This window comes from Eleutherodactylus coqui, chromosome 2, assembly GCF_035609145.1.
Source record: "Eleutherodactylus coqui strain aEleCoq1 chromosome 2, aEleCoq1.hap1, whole genome shotgun sequence".
Taxonomy (NCBI): Eukaryota; Metazoa; Chordata; class Amphibia; order Anura; family Eleutherodactylidae; genus Eleutherodactylus; species Eleutherodactylus coqui.
Genome location: NC_089838.1, coordinates 241,163,049 through 241,178,441, shown reverse-complemented (window position 1 = coordinate 241,178,441; position 15,393 = coordinate 241,163,049). Strand labels below are relative to the sequence as shown.

At 46.1% G+C, this 15,393-nt stretch overlaps 1 protein-coding gene across 8 annotated transcripts in view; it reads left to right on the top strand.

Annotated features, from left to right (window-relative positions):
- Window positions 1–15,393, top strand: part of TP53BP1 (tumor protein p53 binding protein 1) — a 99,223-nt gene that overhangs the window by 29,366 nt on the left and 54,464 nt on the right. For all 8 annotated transcript variants that reach the window (XM_066592696.1, XM_066592702.1, XM_066592698.1 and 5 more), the window contains exon 9: window positions 1,768–1,876. In XM_066592696.1, coding sequence (XP_066448793.1) covers window positions 1,768–1,876 — 109 coding nt within the window. The remainder of the gene's footprint in view (window positions 1–1,767; window positions 1,877–15,393) is intronic.

Sequence of the window (15,393 nt, the reverse complement as noted above, 5' to 3'; positions counted from 1 at the left end):
TCGCCCATCTGACAGCATAAAGGACATCTGATGTCTGGAACCACACTTGACAGGGATAAGGGAGAAGGAGCTTGCATGACATATGACTAAGGGAATTGGGTGTCCAGACCATCTTCAGGGAGAACAGGAGGAGGAGGAATGGATAATGACCAGCACCGTTTAGCAAGAGGGGCGGGTATTTATGTAAACAGAAGCATGGTGATTGGCTGGCTGGAGAACGCCACACCCTCTGCCAGCCAAATCAACCACATCTGCAGCAGCGAGCTCCTGGAGACCCATAGTACTGCAGATCCCATGAGCACAATGTGACATAAACATTGTTAACCCCTAATGGTCTGTTCGCATGGCTGTATATTTGGGCGATGTGCTGTCTGAGAGTTCCATGGACAGAGCACTGCCAAATATTAGTCTATGAGGCTACTCACAAGGTCAGTTTTTCACATGGACCAATGTTTTTTTAATGATATTAACTACATAGTATAAATAATGTAATATAAATAACTTCATTCTGCGGACAGCACAATTATGATAGTTCCTAATGTATAGTATTTCCTTATGCTAATTTTTAGTAGCTTTTGGACATGAAAAAAACTCATTCTTAGAAAAATAAATACAATTATTTTATTTTTGTGTCTCCATATTTTTAGAGCAGTAACTTTGTGTCCAATGATGGAGCTGTATATTTTTGTTTTCTTGGAAGGATGATGTAGTTCTTATCGGTACCATTTTGGGGTACATAGAATTGTTTTAGTTGTATTAGGAAAGGAGTGATAAAATGTTAAATTATGTGTTTTGTTTTTTTATTATATATATATATATATATATATATATATATATATATATATATATATATATATATATATATATATATATATATATATATATATATATATATATATATATATATATAATATAGTTGTTTTTTTTTGTCTTTTTTTCCCCGTTAAATAAAGCTTTGGTGTCTGTTTTTCTTTTTTAATATATTTTTGGAATATGTTATTTTCTTTCCATTATGGGACTTGATTATGTGATTATATCAGATCTGGGGGCCTTCCTTAGCCTCCCAGTTGCCATGGAAACCTATCGGCACCCTGCTTTTAGATTGTGAGGGTACCAATACTAACAGCTCAGATGCCTTGGTTGCTATTGGGGTTTTAAATCAGGATTGGTGTTATCTCCTAGCCTGGCTATTGCTACAGAATATTAGCTGACTTTAGCTATTATGACCATACCATCCTCGTACCGCACATGTATGGCGCTTTGTGAGAACTACCTTGTGTCAGTGCTCTATATTTCATGGTTTTGCTTTAAGCGTCGGTGGACAAGGGGTGGGAAACCACTGTGAAGATTATTCCACCATCATAGGCAAGAACTCTGGACTTTAAAGGCCACAGCATGTGCCTGGTCTTTATAGCAGTATAGGAGTATACCCAGTGTATACTTGACAGCAGCATATTTTTGAGTGTGAAAACTTGTCATAAGACGATTGCAAGATGCTGTGTAATGCCTAGTGCAGGATCTAGGCCGGGGGATGAGTGGTGCGTCGTCCTGCCCCGGACCCTCACTTCACATATAGCAGTGTAAGCTTTGCCTGCAGTGTTTTTTATAAAGGAGAGTTAATTTATTGAGCTTTGATGCAGTGATTCCTGATGCCGCCTCTAACCTCCGGGGTACGGTTATGAAATGGCTTGAACAGACTTCCGGTATACATAATAAGATGCACATAGATTCTTTTACATTTAGTTTTATCTTGTTTTTCCCATATAGAATCTCATGTCAGTCCTGTTGCAAACAAGATTGTCTCTACTCCAGCTGACACACTGCGCCTCCTGCATTTCTCCGGACAGGCTAACCTTACACCTGTGAATGTCTCAGAGTAAGTATGTGTTCTTCATTGTTCTATACCTAAATTGACTTGCTGGTTTACAGTAACAAATTTAACTATGCATGCAGAATGTATAGGTAACATATGTAACGCTCTCCTTTTCAATATTGTCATGGTTTGTCCCATTCCCAAACCTCTCTCTTCGCGTATGTGTACGCTAAATTTTCAGACTACTCTATTCACAGTGGATTTAAGTAGTCTAAGACACTCCCACCTGCTTGCTAATAAGATTAGCACTATGTCCATCTTTTATCAGGGGAGTGTGTTGAAGCACACTGTGCATAGGGTAGTGTAAGAATCTGGCAGTCCAGGGCACCAGGTATGTTAACTATACCTTCTGTGTTTATAGGGATATTTTTACTATAAACCAGAAGCTATGCAGGCTTTTTTGCTGCATGATAGTGTGTGTGCTAAAGTCACAGAACAGATCTTCCATCCATTGCAAATACATAGTTCCATACGCTGCTTATTATATTGGAACACAGAGGTCATTGGTGGTTACAGTTTGCTGCCACTTCAGGGTCAGCCATCTTTAGATTCAATTAAATTTATTGATTTTACATATTAAACCAATATGATGAATTACAATAAACATTGGTCCATCTTAACCTTTGTCGTTGCTTCACGTCCTCTTGTACAATGAAAATAATTAGAATAATCAGGTCGTCTTCATCTGCATCATATATCAATATTAATACTTGACTCATAAATGTTATACCAACTATAACTAACTAACAGGGGGGGTATAGAGAACGGGTAAGGTTAGGAGAGAGGGGGTAGGGAGAGGTGGGTTTTAGGGGGTAGTGCACCTCCTCGCCTGTTTGTATTGGTGCTCTCACTCTTCAAGTTGACCTGATTCCAGCCTGGTTTTGAACGTGTCTGAGGCTCTCATCGCTATCCACGGGCTCCATAGGTTATGCATCCCGGTTCGTTCCTTTTCGCTTTCAGCTCCTTCCTCCTCATACCTCATTAACATATTAAGTTTCTCTGACCACATTATTCGTGTGGGTGGAGATCCTGATTTCCACAATTCAGGTATCGACATCCTCACTGCTAGAATAACCAGCCGCAACAGGTCAGCTTTCACTCTAGCCATAGAACCGGGCAGTATCAAGAGCAGGGCCATCTCCGCTGTTATGGACACACCAGACCTGGACATGTCGCTGTATAGTAATTCCACGTTACTCCAAAGGGTCCTGACTGGGGGGCAATCCCACCAAATGTGAGTCATTGTCCCGGGACCGTTCTGGCACCTCCAGCATATCGGCAGTATTCTATTGTCAATTTGGTGCAGTCTTGACGGTGTCCGATACCAGCGGGATAGGATCTTAAAATTCTGCTCCTGTAATCTACCATATCTGGTGCTTTTGTGGCACATGAGGAAGGCCCTCTGCCATTCTGATGCAGTGCAGTTGACCCCTAACTCATTCTCCCACTGACCCGTGTAGTTTGGGAGGGAGTCCCCCGTCTCAACGTTCAGCAACAACTTGTATATTACCGAAATGCCGTGCTCCGTAGGCTCCGGCGACATGCACATCTCCTCAAATGGCGTCAGCTGTCTTTTAATGCACTCCCCGGGCGTCAGGGACCCCACAAAGCCCCTTACTTGGAGGTAGCTCAACCAAGCTCCTGAGGGGGGACTGGAGTTACCATAAAACTCTCTCAGGGGTTTCATCCCGTCCTGGTTTACTACGTTAACGACTCTAGAAATTGGAGAGTCTGGGATGGACAGGATTGTATTCTTATCCCTCGCTGGTGGGAACTGTGGATTGGCCACCAGTGGAGTAAGTGGGCCTGGTATTGTTATCAATCTCGCTCTTGTGGCCCATATCCCCCATTTCTTGAGGATCTCTAAAAGGTGAGAGGCTCTCCACCTCCTCAAGGTGCTGTCTAGGTATCCAGGGAGCCCCCTGTGCTATCCTAGAATCGGCTGCATGCTCCATTTCCACCCATAATTTAGTTGCTTTCGCTTGTAACAGCGAGAGGATGAAGTTTGCCATACAGGCCTTGTAATAGAGTGAAAAATCCGGGAGCCCCAGCCCCCCTTCTTCTTTAGACCTTGTTAGTAGCCTGTGGCTAAGTCTAGATTTACGGTTCATCCATACGAATTTAATGATTAATGACCGGATACTCAAAAGGTATTGCCGGTTCAGGGCTACCGGGAGGGTCTGGCACAGATACAGAAACCTTGGGAGGGAGTCCATCTTGACTGCATTTATCCGCCCTGTCCACGATATGTAAAGAGGGCTCCATTTGCTCAATTCCGCCCTCAGGCCCTCCAGGTATGGAAGGAAGTTTAGTTCATAAATCTGTGCAGGGTCAGCTGGGATCAGTACCCCCAGATATTTAATGGCCGAAGACTTCCACTTAAAGGGGAAAGAATCCGAGAGGGCCTCCACCTCCGTCTGGGCCAATGTTACATTTAGGATCTCCGATTTCTGTAAGTTAACTTTAAAATTACTTACTCTCCCATATCTCTCAAATTCCTTCATTACCACTGGCAGCCCTACTCTTGGGTTCGACAGGAACAGGAGGAGGTCGTCCGCAAAAAGCGCTAACTTATGTTCGGAGGGGCCCTCCGTCTGTCCTCTGACCGACCCGTTTTCTCTGATGGCGTTGGCCAGGGATTCCATGGACAGGATGTACAACAGGGGTGACAGGGGACACCCCTGTCGAGTTCCATTATTAATCGAGATGGAATCTGAAAGGGTCCCATTCACCCGAACTCTGGCTGATGGTCCCTTGTATAAAGCCATAATCCATTCCCTCATTCTCTGGCCAAGGCCTATCTGACGGAGGGTCCCCTGCAAGAACCTCCACCTGACCCTGTCGAACGCCTTTTCTGCGTCTATTGTCAGCAAGCACAGTGGTTTATTTGCTGCTCTCGCCCTGGATATTAGTGAAATCGTTTTAATAGTATTGTCCCTGGCTTCCCTCCCAGGGACAAATCCCACCTGCTCTCTATGTATCAAGTCAGGGATGTGCTTGCTGAGTCTATTTGCTATGAGTTTGGCTAACATTTTGACATCTAAGTTTATCAGGGATATGGGTCTATAGTTTGCGCAGGAAGAGGTGTCCTTCCCCGGCTTCGGGATTACTACTATATGCGCCTGAAGGGCCTGAGGTGGAATGGGGCTCCCCTGAGAAACCCCGTTAAACATCTGCGTAAGCATGGGGGACAATTCTTTTCCAAAGATTCTGTATAATCTGGCCGAAAACCCATCCGGGCCTGGCGCTTTGCCTATCTTTAGATTTTTGACCATCTCCTCTACCTCTTCGCATGTGAAGTCCTCCTCCAAGGCTGCTGCATCCTCAATCTTTAGCGGGCCCGGGCCGTATTTTTCTAAGTATGTCCTTTCCTCATCCCCTTCTCTATCTCCTGCCCGTGGGGGTTGTTCTATGTTATAGAGTCTTTCATAGTATAGGTGGAATTCTTCCAGGATGTCCCTTGTGGAAATCGCTGGTGTCTTCCCTGCTCTCTGTATTTTGGGTACGAAAGTCACCGGTGTTCTGGGGTGTAACGCTCGAGCTAACTTTCTTCCACATTTATCCCCTGCCTCGTACGCTTCCCTACGGAACTTGTCTCTCAGAGCCAGCGTCCTCTGGTCTAATATTGACAGGATCTTCTGGCGCAGCGTCGATAATTCTGCCCGGACTACGTCATTTGAGTTTTTTTTTGTTGGCTGTCTCTTTCTCCTGTAGGGCCGTTAGCAGGGCTCCCAACTCCCTTGTTCGCTCTTTTTTTAGTCTTGCCCCTTGGGAGATCATGGTTCCTCTCAGGACACATTTCAATGCTTCCCATTTGACTGGGGCCCGCGTGCTATCGTTTTGGTGGTCCTGTACAAAATTGCCTATGGCTGTTTTAATCTCTTGGACACATTGGGGGTCTTTTAGTATATTGTCATTGAGTTTCCATGCTCTAACTCGTAGGTCTTTTTGAAATCCGTTGAAGTCGGCGTATACCGGAGCGTGATCGGACCAAATAAATGGTCCGAAATCGCATGCGGGCCTGTAGTCTAGGAGGGCGTGTGAGACCCATACATAATCAAGCCTGCCGTAGCTATTATGGGGGATTGAGTGGAAAGTATAGTCCCTGACGCCCGGGTGTAGCAAGCGCCATATGTCCACTAGGTGCATGTTTCCTAGTTCTCTCATTAGGGTTCTTGTTGCTGCCCGTGAGACAGAGGACCTACCTGACGATGTGTCTTGTTCTGGATCCACGGCTAGGTTAAAGTCGCCTCCCAAAGCAATGGTGGAGCCGTCCGCGAACTTCGCCAGCTCCCTCAGGGTGGCCACGCCAAAGGATACCTGTCCCTGGTTCGGGAAGTATAAATTTGCAAAAGTTATCACCTTTCCAAAAATTTCTGTTTTAACAAATAGGTATCTACCTTCTGGGTCCTGTAGAATGCCAAGGGGTTGCATCTGTAACGTGTTATGAAATGCAATAGATACTCCTCCCGCCTTCCGGTTCGGGCTATGAAACCAGGTAGGAAATGCTTTTGTGGAGCAGGAAGGAATCTCGTCTGTTTTAAAGTGGGTCTCCTGGAGGAGAAGCACCTTCCTACCTTTTTTTTGCATGTGGTATAAAATCTGACCCCTCTTGGAAGGGATATTCAACCCCTTGGCGTTATACGAGGCAATCGTCAGGTCAGCCATGGACCACACTGGTTAGGTCGCTTGTCACGTTCTTCAGGCGAGGTTTAGGGTGGACGGGGTTGGGGATAGTGGGGGAAGGATAGAGCATGGGGCTGGGGGGAAGGGGGGGGGGGGTTAAAAAACATAGAACATCTACAGGCCACTCGCAAGGCCTCACTATTCAACACTAAACACTATTAGTTGCTATTAACTAGCTTCAAGCGCAGCTTAAGAGCTGCCTACTCTAGGTGGGGAAGAGGAGACCACTAATGGAGGCCTGCCCCCGCCCTCGCTTGGTGAAGAAAAGAGAAGAAAAGTAGAAATATGACAGATATAAAGAATAAATTGAGTAGCTGATGGCACTGATCTCGCCCGCCGCCGGGTCTATCGCCGTATCCCACAAAGGGAGAAATGAAAGAGAAGAACAGGTATGCAGGAAGGTGGATAACAACCGATCTTCGTTATCCGTTGGTCTAGACACTAGAAGGGGCCTAATTAGGCTGGTCTGGTCAGTTCGTTACACCAGTCTTCCTGAATGTAATCCTCAGGACATCTGTGGCTCCTCTTTCAGCCTTTGTCTTGATTTCTTAGGGGTTTATTCCCCGGTTCTCTTCGCGGTTTCCCCGCTTTCTGCCACTCCATTCTGGGTGGGGGGACCGGCATCTCGCCAATTTTGGGCCAGTCTGGTATTGCAATCTGAGGTAACTCCAAGGTCCCAAGAAATTTGGGTAGGTCTCCCAGGTGTCTAAATACAGCCGATCTCCCTCCTTTTCTCGCGTGAAGCTGTAGGGGGAACCCCCATCTATATGGAATGTCTCTCTCTCTCAGCGCATTTAGGAGGGGCTTCAGGGCCCTGCGTAGCTGTAGTGTGCGCTTAGATAGGTCCGGGTACACACTAACCGAGTAACCCTTGAACTGCAGAGTGTCCAGCATGCGTGTTCGCTGTAGGATTTGCTCCTTTTCTCTATAAAAATGCACTCTGCATAGAACGTCCCTGGGTTTGGCGGGGTCCGCTGGTTTCGGGCCCAGGGCTCGGTGGACTCTGTCCAGTTCTAAGGCGGAATCGGCAGGTCTCTGCAGCAAGTGATTGAAAAACTCAGTGATCCAGTCCTCCAGTTGGTCATTGTTTATCTCTTCAGACAGGCCTCTAACCCTAAGGTTGTTTCGCCTATGGCGATTCTCCAAGTCGTCGATATGATTGGTCAATTCTTCTATCTGGTGCGCTTGTGCTTCCAGAATATGCGCGTGTTCTACTATAGTGGTTTGGAACTCTTCTTGTACCTCTTCAACTTCCGCCACTCTCTGCCCCACTTCTCTGATGTCTTTTTGTAGGACTGCTATGTCTTGCTTGTGGGCTGCATCCAGTTTCTGTAGAAGTTCATTCATCTCCCCCTTTGTGGGGATTGCCTTCAGGTGGGCTCTCCAGTCCCATTCCTCATCATTTGTTTCTGGGGCCTGGGGTCCTTTGTGGCTAGCGTGCTGGGCTTCGGGGTTGCCTGGGGCTTGTGTGGTTGTAGCTCTTTTGTTGGGCTGTGCAGGGGGGCTTTCAGGTGTTTTGTTACTGTGTGCTTTCTTCCCCTCTGTATCCCCGGTTTTGATGTGGGGCACTGCTCCCTTCGCTCCTTGTGTGGGTCTTTGCGGGAGGGGGGCAGCGCCAGGGCCTGGTTCATGGCGGCTTCCTGGCTCCCCCTTATCACTCCCTCTTTCTTCAGTACCCCTTTCTCTTTCTTTTGTTTGGGGCCCTTGGTCTTTTGGGCTTCCCTGCTGTGGTTCTCTAGGTGGTACTTGTGGGGTTGTAGGCTGCCCTGCAGGGCTCATTTTCTGGGGGGAGCTGGCTGTCAGCATGCCTGGGGGGTTTCTCCCTGCTGCGTTCTTCTCCTGTGTGCTGGGAGCGCCGGCTCCCCCTCCCCATCCCCCCTCTGCAGCCGGACCCTCCGCTCCTCTGACTTCTGCCCGGGGCCATACCTCCTCCTCACTGCTGTCTCCCGCTGCCCCCTCCGATCGGGCTTCCACCTCTGCTGGCTGTGATGGTCCGGCCCGGGGCTCCTCTTCCTCCTGTGTCCATGGCTGCGCTTCTTCTTCACCGGCGGCTTCCCGCGCCGGCCGGCGCGGCGCCATCTTGTTTTTGCCGCTCAGTAGCGGAGCTCCTGGGGAGCGGAGAAAACGCTCCATACTCGGAGCCGGGGGCTTCAGCGGCTGCCTGGGGGCTTCCGATGTCCTCTTCTTCCCCATGGGAGCTGTTTCTCTCGGCGGCGGCGGCGGAACAGCTTACGGAAGCGAAGGCTCGGGCAGGAGCTCCGGCAGGAACACCTTACTCCATCAAGCGGTAAGCCACGCCCCCGGGTCAGCCATCTTTAAAAGGAACCTGTCAGTTTAAAGTTGCTGTCCAAGCAGCATTTCCCATAAAACTATATACCAATCTGCTCAGCTCCTCCTGCTCTATAACCTGATGCCTGAAGTTTGGACAGGGTGTTTGAGCTTGACAGGTTCCCTTTCAGACAACCTGAAGCAAATTTCTATTTGCTATGTCAATGCAATTTTGTAAGCTGCTCATGGTGCTTCAGTAATATTTGCATGCTAGGCTTGTGTAAAAAATTATAAACCCATAGGCAATGTCTTAATGTGATTCAACGGCACAAAATATGTAGGTTTCAATAATACTCCATTTTTTACCCATATTTTTATGTTAAAGGTACAGAAAAGACCTCATTTACTAGAATGGCCCAATATACTAGCTTTTTACAAAACAGGTGAAGTCAGGTGTATATACAAGGCCTAAGATGATTTATCCTTTATGCAAAATGGTTCTTTCCGCGGATACTTCTGTTTTTATTTTCTGTCTATGCTGTATATGTAATGTGGGCCAGTCCTACTTAGAAGGGGCCGGTTATCATTTGGATAATGTTTGCATTGAAGTGCAATATGCTTAAAAGCTGTGCCTGTACATTCCTGTGTGCAGTCCTATGTGACACACAGCCCTTCCACTGCTATTGGTTGCAGGTCAGGAGGCCCCTGTTCTTCACATAGGTGCAAGACCTAGAGGTGGGTACAATATATTTATCAGGTATTTACAGCATATCCTGTAGATATGACATGAATGTCCAATGTGGACATATCCCTTTTAAGTTGCTGGCTAAGTGCTAAGTCCATTCAAAGTCATGGGAGGATAATAGTGTAAACGGTTCACAGAGTTTTCCTCTCTTGCAAATTATGTGCATTTATAAGGGGAAGACAGTCTTTGCATTCCTGGAGTACAATCCTCCAATAATGCTTTGAAAAATAAGGTTCTTGTAGTTTAAACATGATACTGGAGCATACCACACTTCGTCCACCACCTTTGCATAGATATTAGTTTAAAAATTTTAATGCAATACAGAACAATTAGGAGAAATCAGAGGTGACAGCCATACAACAGAGAATAATTGGTTAAATATATAATAGCTTGTGCATATAGAATAGTCCATGTCATTCCTGAAATGGAGATATATTTTTTCCTTTTCCATCATAATCGCCTCTAATTCACCCAATCGCCATATGGTTGCACATAGATCCACCCAGTGGAATATGTTTAAGTAAGTTCCATGGTACCAGAACCATTTTAACCATCTTTTATTGCATTTATGTCTTTCTTTATGTTTAAGGTGCTGTTTGAATCTGGACAGCAGTGGGTCTAGTTTTAGTTTAGTGTAATCAGAAATAATTCTTGATAGATTCACTTCCAAATACTTAGGGTGCCTGCACACGAACGGAATTTCCAGCGCGTTATTTTAGGCACATTATCTGCCCCAGGCCGCAGCCAATATACTCCTATGAGGATCCGCAGTTGTCCCCAGACGGACGGATTTGTATCGCGTTTTTTCACGCGTGTAAAAAAATCTGCGACCTGTTCTAATTTGGGTCGGATTCTGCGCGTGAAGCCTCCAATACAAGTGAATGGGTGCGTTTTTTCACGCAGTACATCCGCAGTGCAGCTGCGGATGGAGTCACTGGTTGCTATGACTACAGGAAGTAGGCATGGTAGGAGGCGTCCCAACATACAGCACAGAGCTTCACAGGCAAATTTGTAGAGGGAGATAGGTAGTATTTCTTGCCAATGCAGGATGTAAGAATGCAAAATCTGTAGTAATGAATTCGGCTGCCTGCAGACGAGCGGGTCGGATCCGGCAGCGAGAATTCTCGCCGCGGGACCCGACCCGAGAGCCTGCAGTGACGAGCGCATACTCACCCGCGCCTGGCGGCCCCGGCTCTTTCATGTGCCGGCAGCCGGCGCATGCGCAGACCGTAGCCGGCGGCCGGGTGAGTGTGAGCCCCGCACAAAAATAGGATATGCCGCGGTTTGTTTGCCGCACGAGATTTCGCGCGGCCAAACCGCGGCCATCTGCATAGGAGTGCGTATTGTAATGCACTCCTATGCAGACTTTCAGCGGCGGAAATCCCGCGGGAAATACCGCCGCGGGATTTCCGCCCGTGTGCAGGCGGCCTTCCTCTTGTGAATTTTTTTGCAGTGACTGAAATAAAGTCACGCTGGAAACGCGCCTAAAAAAAGTTACATGGATCAACCATGCCCACAAAGACATCTGCTCACCGGGTGAAAGCATGTTGCCAGAATAATTTAACGGTGCTCGCACAAGCAAGGGGGACAAAACGGAGTCTGGGTGTTGGTTTTTAAGCTGTTTTCCAAGGAATGGGCAGTTCTCTAGGGGTTGGGTTTACAATAAGGGGTGTCTGCTGGTTTTTCTGCGCGTTTTTTTTCCGCAACACATCCGCGTATATCCGCGCGTGATTTTTCACGCATCCGCACCTATCCGCAAGCACATTTAGGTACCATACGCGTGTGAAAATCCACTAGCGGAATCCGGAACGCTCGTGTGCAGGCGGCCTTAGACAGGTGTACAGATTACCTGAGCTTGTTCAATCCGAACCGTTAAGTCATGTTTATCTACTGGCATGATTATGGATTTATTTGTTAATGCTAAGAACAGAATAGCATCCGTACTTGTTAATCACAGAGATAGCTATCTCCAAGAATATCTCGGCATCACCCAGAAACAATAATATATCCAAATGTTATCTTATTTTACTTGCAAGGGGCTCAATTGCTACTGCAAACAATAATGGGAAAAGAGAAAAACCCTGGCGCGTTCCTCTATGTAGTGAAAAGGTATTTGTATGAACCCCATTCTGGCCCATGTCACCTGTCAGATGCTGTGCCGCCACAGCACTGAAATGGCAGTCTGGCGCTAAAGTGAATTTATATAGTTTTGGGCACAGAGTGTACAAAACTACTTGAAAATAACTTGAACACCACTTTAATTCTGTTTTCTCGTTCGTGTCATTGGGGGACACAGCTTGACCATGGGTATACAGCAACTGCCGATTGAAGATGGACACCAAGTAGAAAATGAGTTGGCTCCTCCTACTTGCTATATACCCCCTGCAGGCACTTTGCTAATCAGTTTTTAGCTTAGGAGGTGCTCTGGGTCTCTTTTTAGGGGTGGCTAGCTTTGTCAGTCGGAAGACCGTTGACCCAGGGCAATGGGAACTCCATGCATAGGTTTTCCCGACAATATGTCAGAGGTGCGGAAGCCCGGACATCGACCTAATGGCGTCCAGGTTCGATCATAAGCTACTAGTATTCATGTCTCAGTCTCGACCCTCTGGCTCGGTCAGTGGATGACCTTGTGATTTCATGGAGGGACTTTTGGCTCCCTTACATCTTTCCTTCCTTTCCCGATTCAGCGTCTTCTCAAAAAGATGAAAACGGAGGGTCGCCCAGTTATCCTGTTGGCTCCAGATTGGCCCTGGTGCGCATGGCACTCAGATCTCATAAAGCTGCTGGACGACACACCCTGGCGCCTTTCACCTCGAGTCAACCTACTCTCGCAGGGCCACCATTTCCATCCCAATTTACCTCGGCTGCATTTGATGACATGGGCGATTAAGACCGCGGATCTGAAAGAGTATGGTTTCTCCCAGCTGGTAATTCATACAATGATAAAGGCCAGAAAAGCCTCATCCTTCTAAGTCTATTATCACGATTGGAGAAGTTATTTTCGTTGGTGCGAAGGCCTTTATTTAATTTTTTTCCTTGTCTCACCTGGCATTTTTATAGGAAGGTCTGGACCTAGGTTTGGGTCTTAGCTCATTGAAGGGGCAAGTGTCCGCCCTATCTATTCTTTTTCAATGTCCGTTGGCAGCCGAAGCGGATGTACATACCTTTCTGCAGAGTGTTTTGTACACTGCGTGGCCTTTTTGGTCCCCTGTTCCTCTGTGGGACCTTAACCTTGTGTTGGAGGCATTACAGTCACTTCTATTCAAACCATTAGAGTATGTGTGTGTGTATATATATATATATATATATATATATATATATATGCATCTTTTGACCCTCAAGGTGACCCTGTTGGTGGCAATCACCTCTTTTATGTTGAATTTCCGAACTTGGAGCCACCCTTCACTGGTCTGCACCAGGACTAGGTGGTGTTGCGCCAAAATGTTTTTTTGGTTTTTTTTGCCGAAGGTGGTTTCAGACTTCCACCTCAATCAGGATATTATTCTACAGTCTTTGTTTTCCCTGATGCGGTTCTTCCAGAAGAACAGGCCCTGCATAAGTTAGATCTAGTGCAGGTGCTGCGGATTTACCTGTTTAGGACAGCTACTCTGAAGCGCTCTTGGTCTCTTTGTGGTACCGGACCGCCAAAGGGGGGACCTTGCCGCATTCAAGGGGGCCATATCATGTTGGATACGTGGTTGAGGCATATCAGGCCAAGGGTGAGATTTCACCTTTTCACATCATGGCACACTCCGCTCTGGTGTTGGGGGCCTCGTGGGCAATGCGGAATGGGGCTTCTGCTGCCATGGTTTGTAAGGCTGCAACGTGGTTATGGCTGCACACCTTTTTAAAATTGTACCTGGTGCAAATTTTTGCGGCTGCTGACTTTCATTGGCCGGACAATTTTGCAAACGGCCTGGGATTGTTCTCAAAGGTCTTGAGCAGGTTTCCTACCCCGGGAGACTGCTCTGGGACATCCCATGGTCAAGCGGTTTCCCCAAATGATGCAAACAAGAAACCTAAATTTTTGCACTCAGCGTAAAATCTTTCTCATTTCGTTCATTGGGGGACACCGCAACCACCTATTAAGGGTCCTTTATCTTTTGTTTTGGGATCTTTTCCCTGGCAGGGGTTTTTCTTGTTACACAGGCGCCTTCCTAATTTGGTTTATGCGCTATCATATGATATCGGGCCCCACCAGGGTGCTCCTACTACTTGCATACAAAACTGATTAGCTGAGTGTCTGCAGGGGTATATAGCAAGTGGGAGGAGCCAACTTGTTTTCTACTTCGTCTCCATCTCCAATCGCCAGCTGCTGTAGACCCATGGTCAATCTATGTCCCCCCATGAACAAAACGAGAGAGAGATTTTATGGTGTGTATAAAAAAATATCTAGGTTCATGTTTATGGACATGTCCTCTACTTTGCCAACATAAAGCCTTTTGTGTAAATTTTTTAATCAGATAAGTTTTATCAGAATTGTTTTTTGCATATAAAGTATAGTAAATACAACTAAAACAAGCCTACTCGCTCCTCTCGCAATGCACAAATCTGTGATTTTCTTGGCCATGTGAAAGAGGCTTTAAATAGAGCCTGAAGGGCAACGTATATAGTGTCAGCTTATGCTTGACTAGCTAAATTAAGTGTATCAATCCACCTCCTCCACTTTTTTTTTTTTTTTGATAAACTGGTCTTTCTGAGTATATAACCCCATTCATTTTAGAGAAGCAGAGGAGCAGATTGCATGTATTTAGCTGCAATTGATTTCTTGCTTCATATAGGATTCTTTGAATTCCTATGGAGCTGTAACTATCCAATTCATCCATAATGCCTAGTATGCAAACTCTAGGGTAAGGGCGAACATCCATTGTATAAACTCTTTTAAGGGCCACCCAGTGATTTTTTTTTTTCTGGCATGGTTAGTTTATTCTTTTTCTAGCATAAACTTTTCCCTCCAGATAGTCATGTGATCTCAGTTCTGACCAGCTCAGATCTACTTATGTGTGAAGTTTCTAGTCAATTTCTCATTTCTGATCACTCCCACTTGTCAGACAGTTAAAATAGAAGAGATCACAGCTCATCCTCCTGATTGTATGCTTATGGTCTATAGCGTATCTAGGTGAATCTAGAAACTCTAGCTAATGCTTTGCTAATGCATCATGGGATAGATTTTGAAAGTGCAGGTAAAAAATAAAATATCACTTTCAAGATGGTGCCTGATAAGCATCAGACAGGGGGTTACAGTTCATGTAAATAACTATAATACACAGAGGAGACCTCCAGAGTGTGACAGGCAATCAGGCGAGGCAGGCAGTCAAAGTGACTCTTTAATAATATCTAGTATTCATTTTCCAAATTCCGTCTACGTTCACTTTTATGCATTAAATGTGTACCTTCGATATTACTTTTTGGCCCGTGTGAATCTGATCTGATACCAATAATATATAACAGAAGTGGTGTTTTATAAACTCTGTGTATAAAGAAATAATGTGATGCCCACTGAGCTTCACATAGAGGTACTAATGGGGTCACTTCTAACACTGCAAACCACTGTTCAGTGTTGATCGGTCATTCGCCTCTTTCCCATTTTCTTTTATTCCCACTGGAAATTGCTGTAAATACTCAGGAATGATTTCCCTGTGCGAATAAAGTACCTTATTTTTCGCCTTATAAGACGCATCGGTCTATAAGACGCACCCCCGTTTTAGAGCGGGAAAATAGGGGGGAAAAAAATCATTACTCACCTGCCCCGGCGTTCTGCGGCGCTGCTGCAGGCTGTCGCTCCCTCCTGGTCCCCGGCAGAGCATTGCTTTCTGAATGC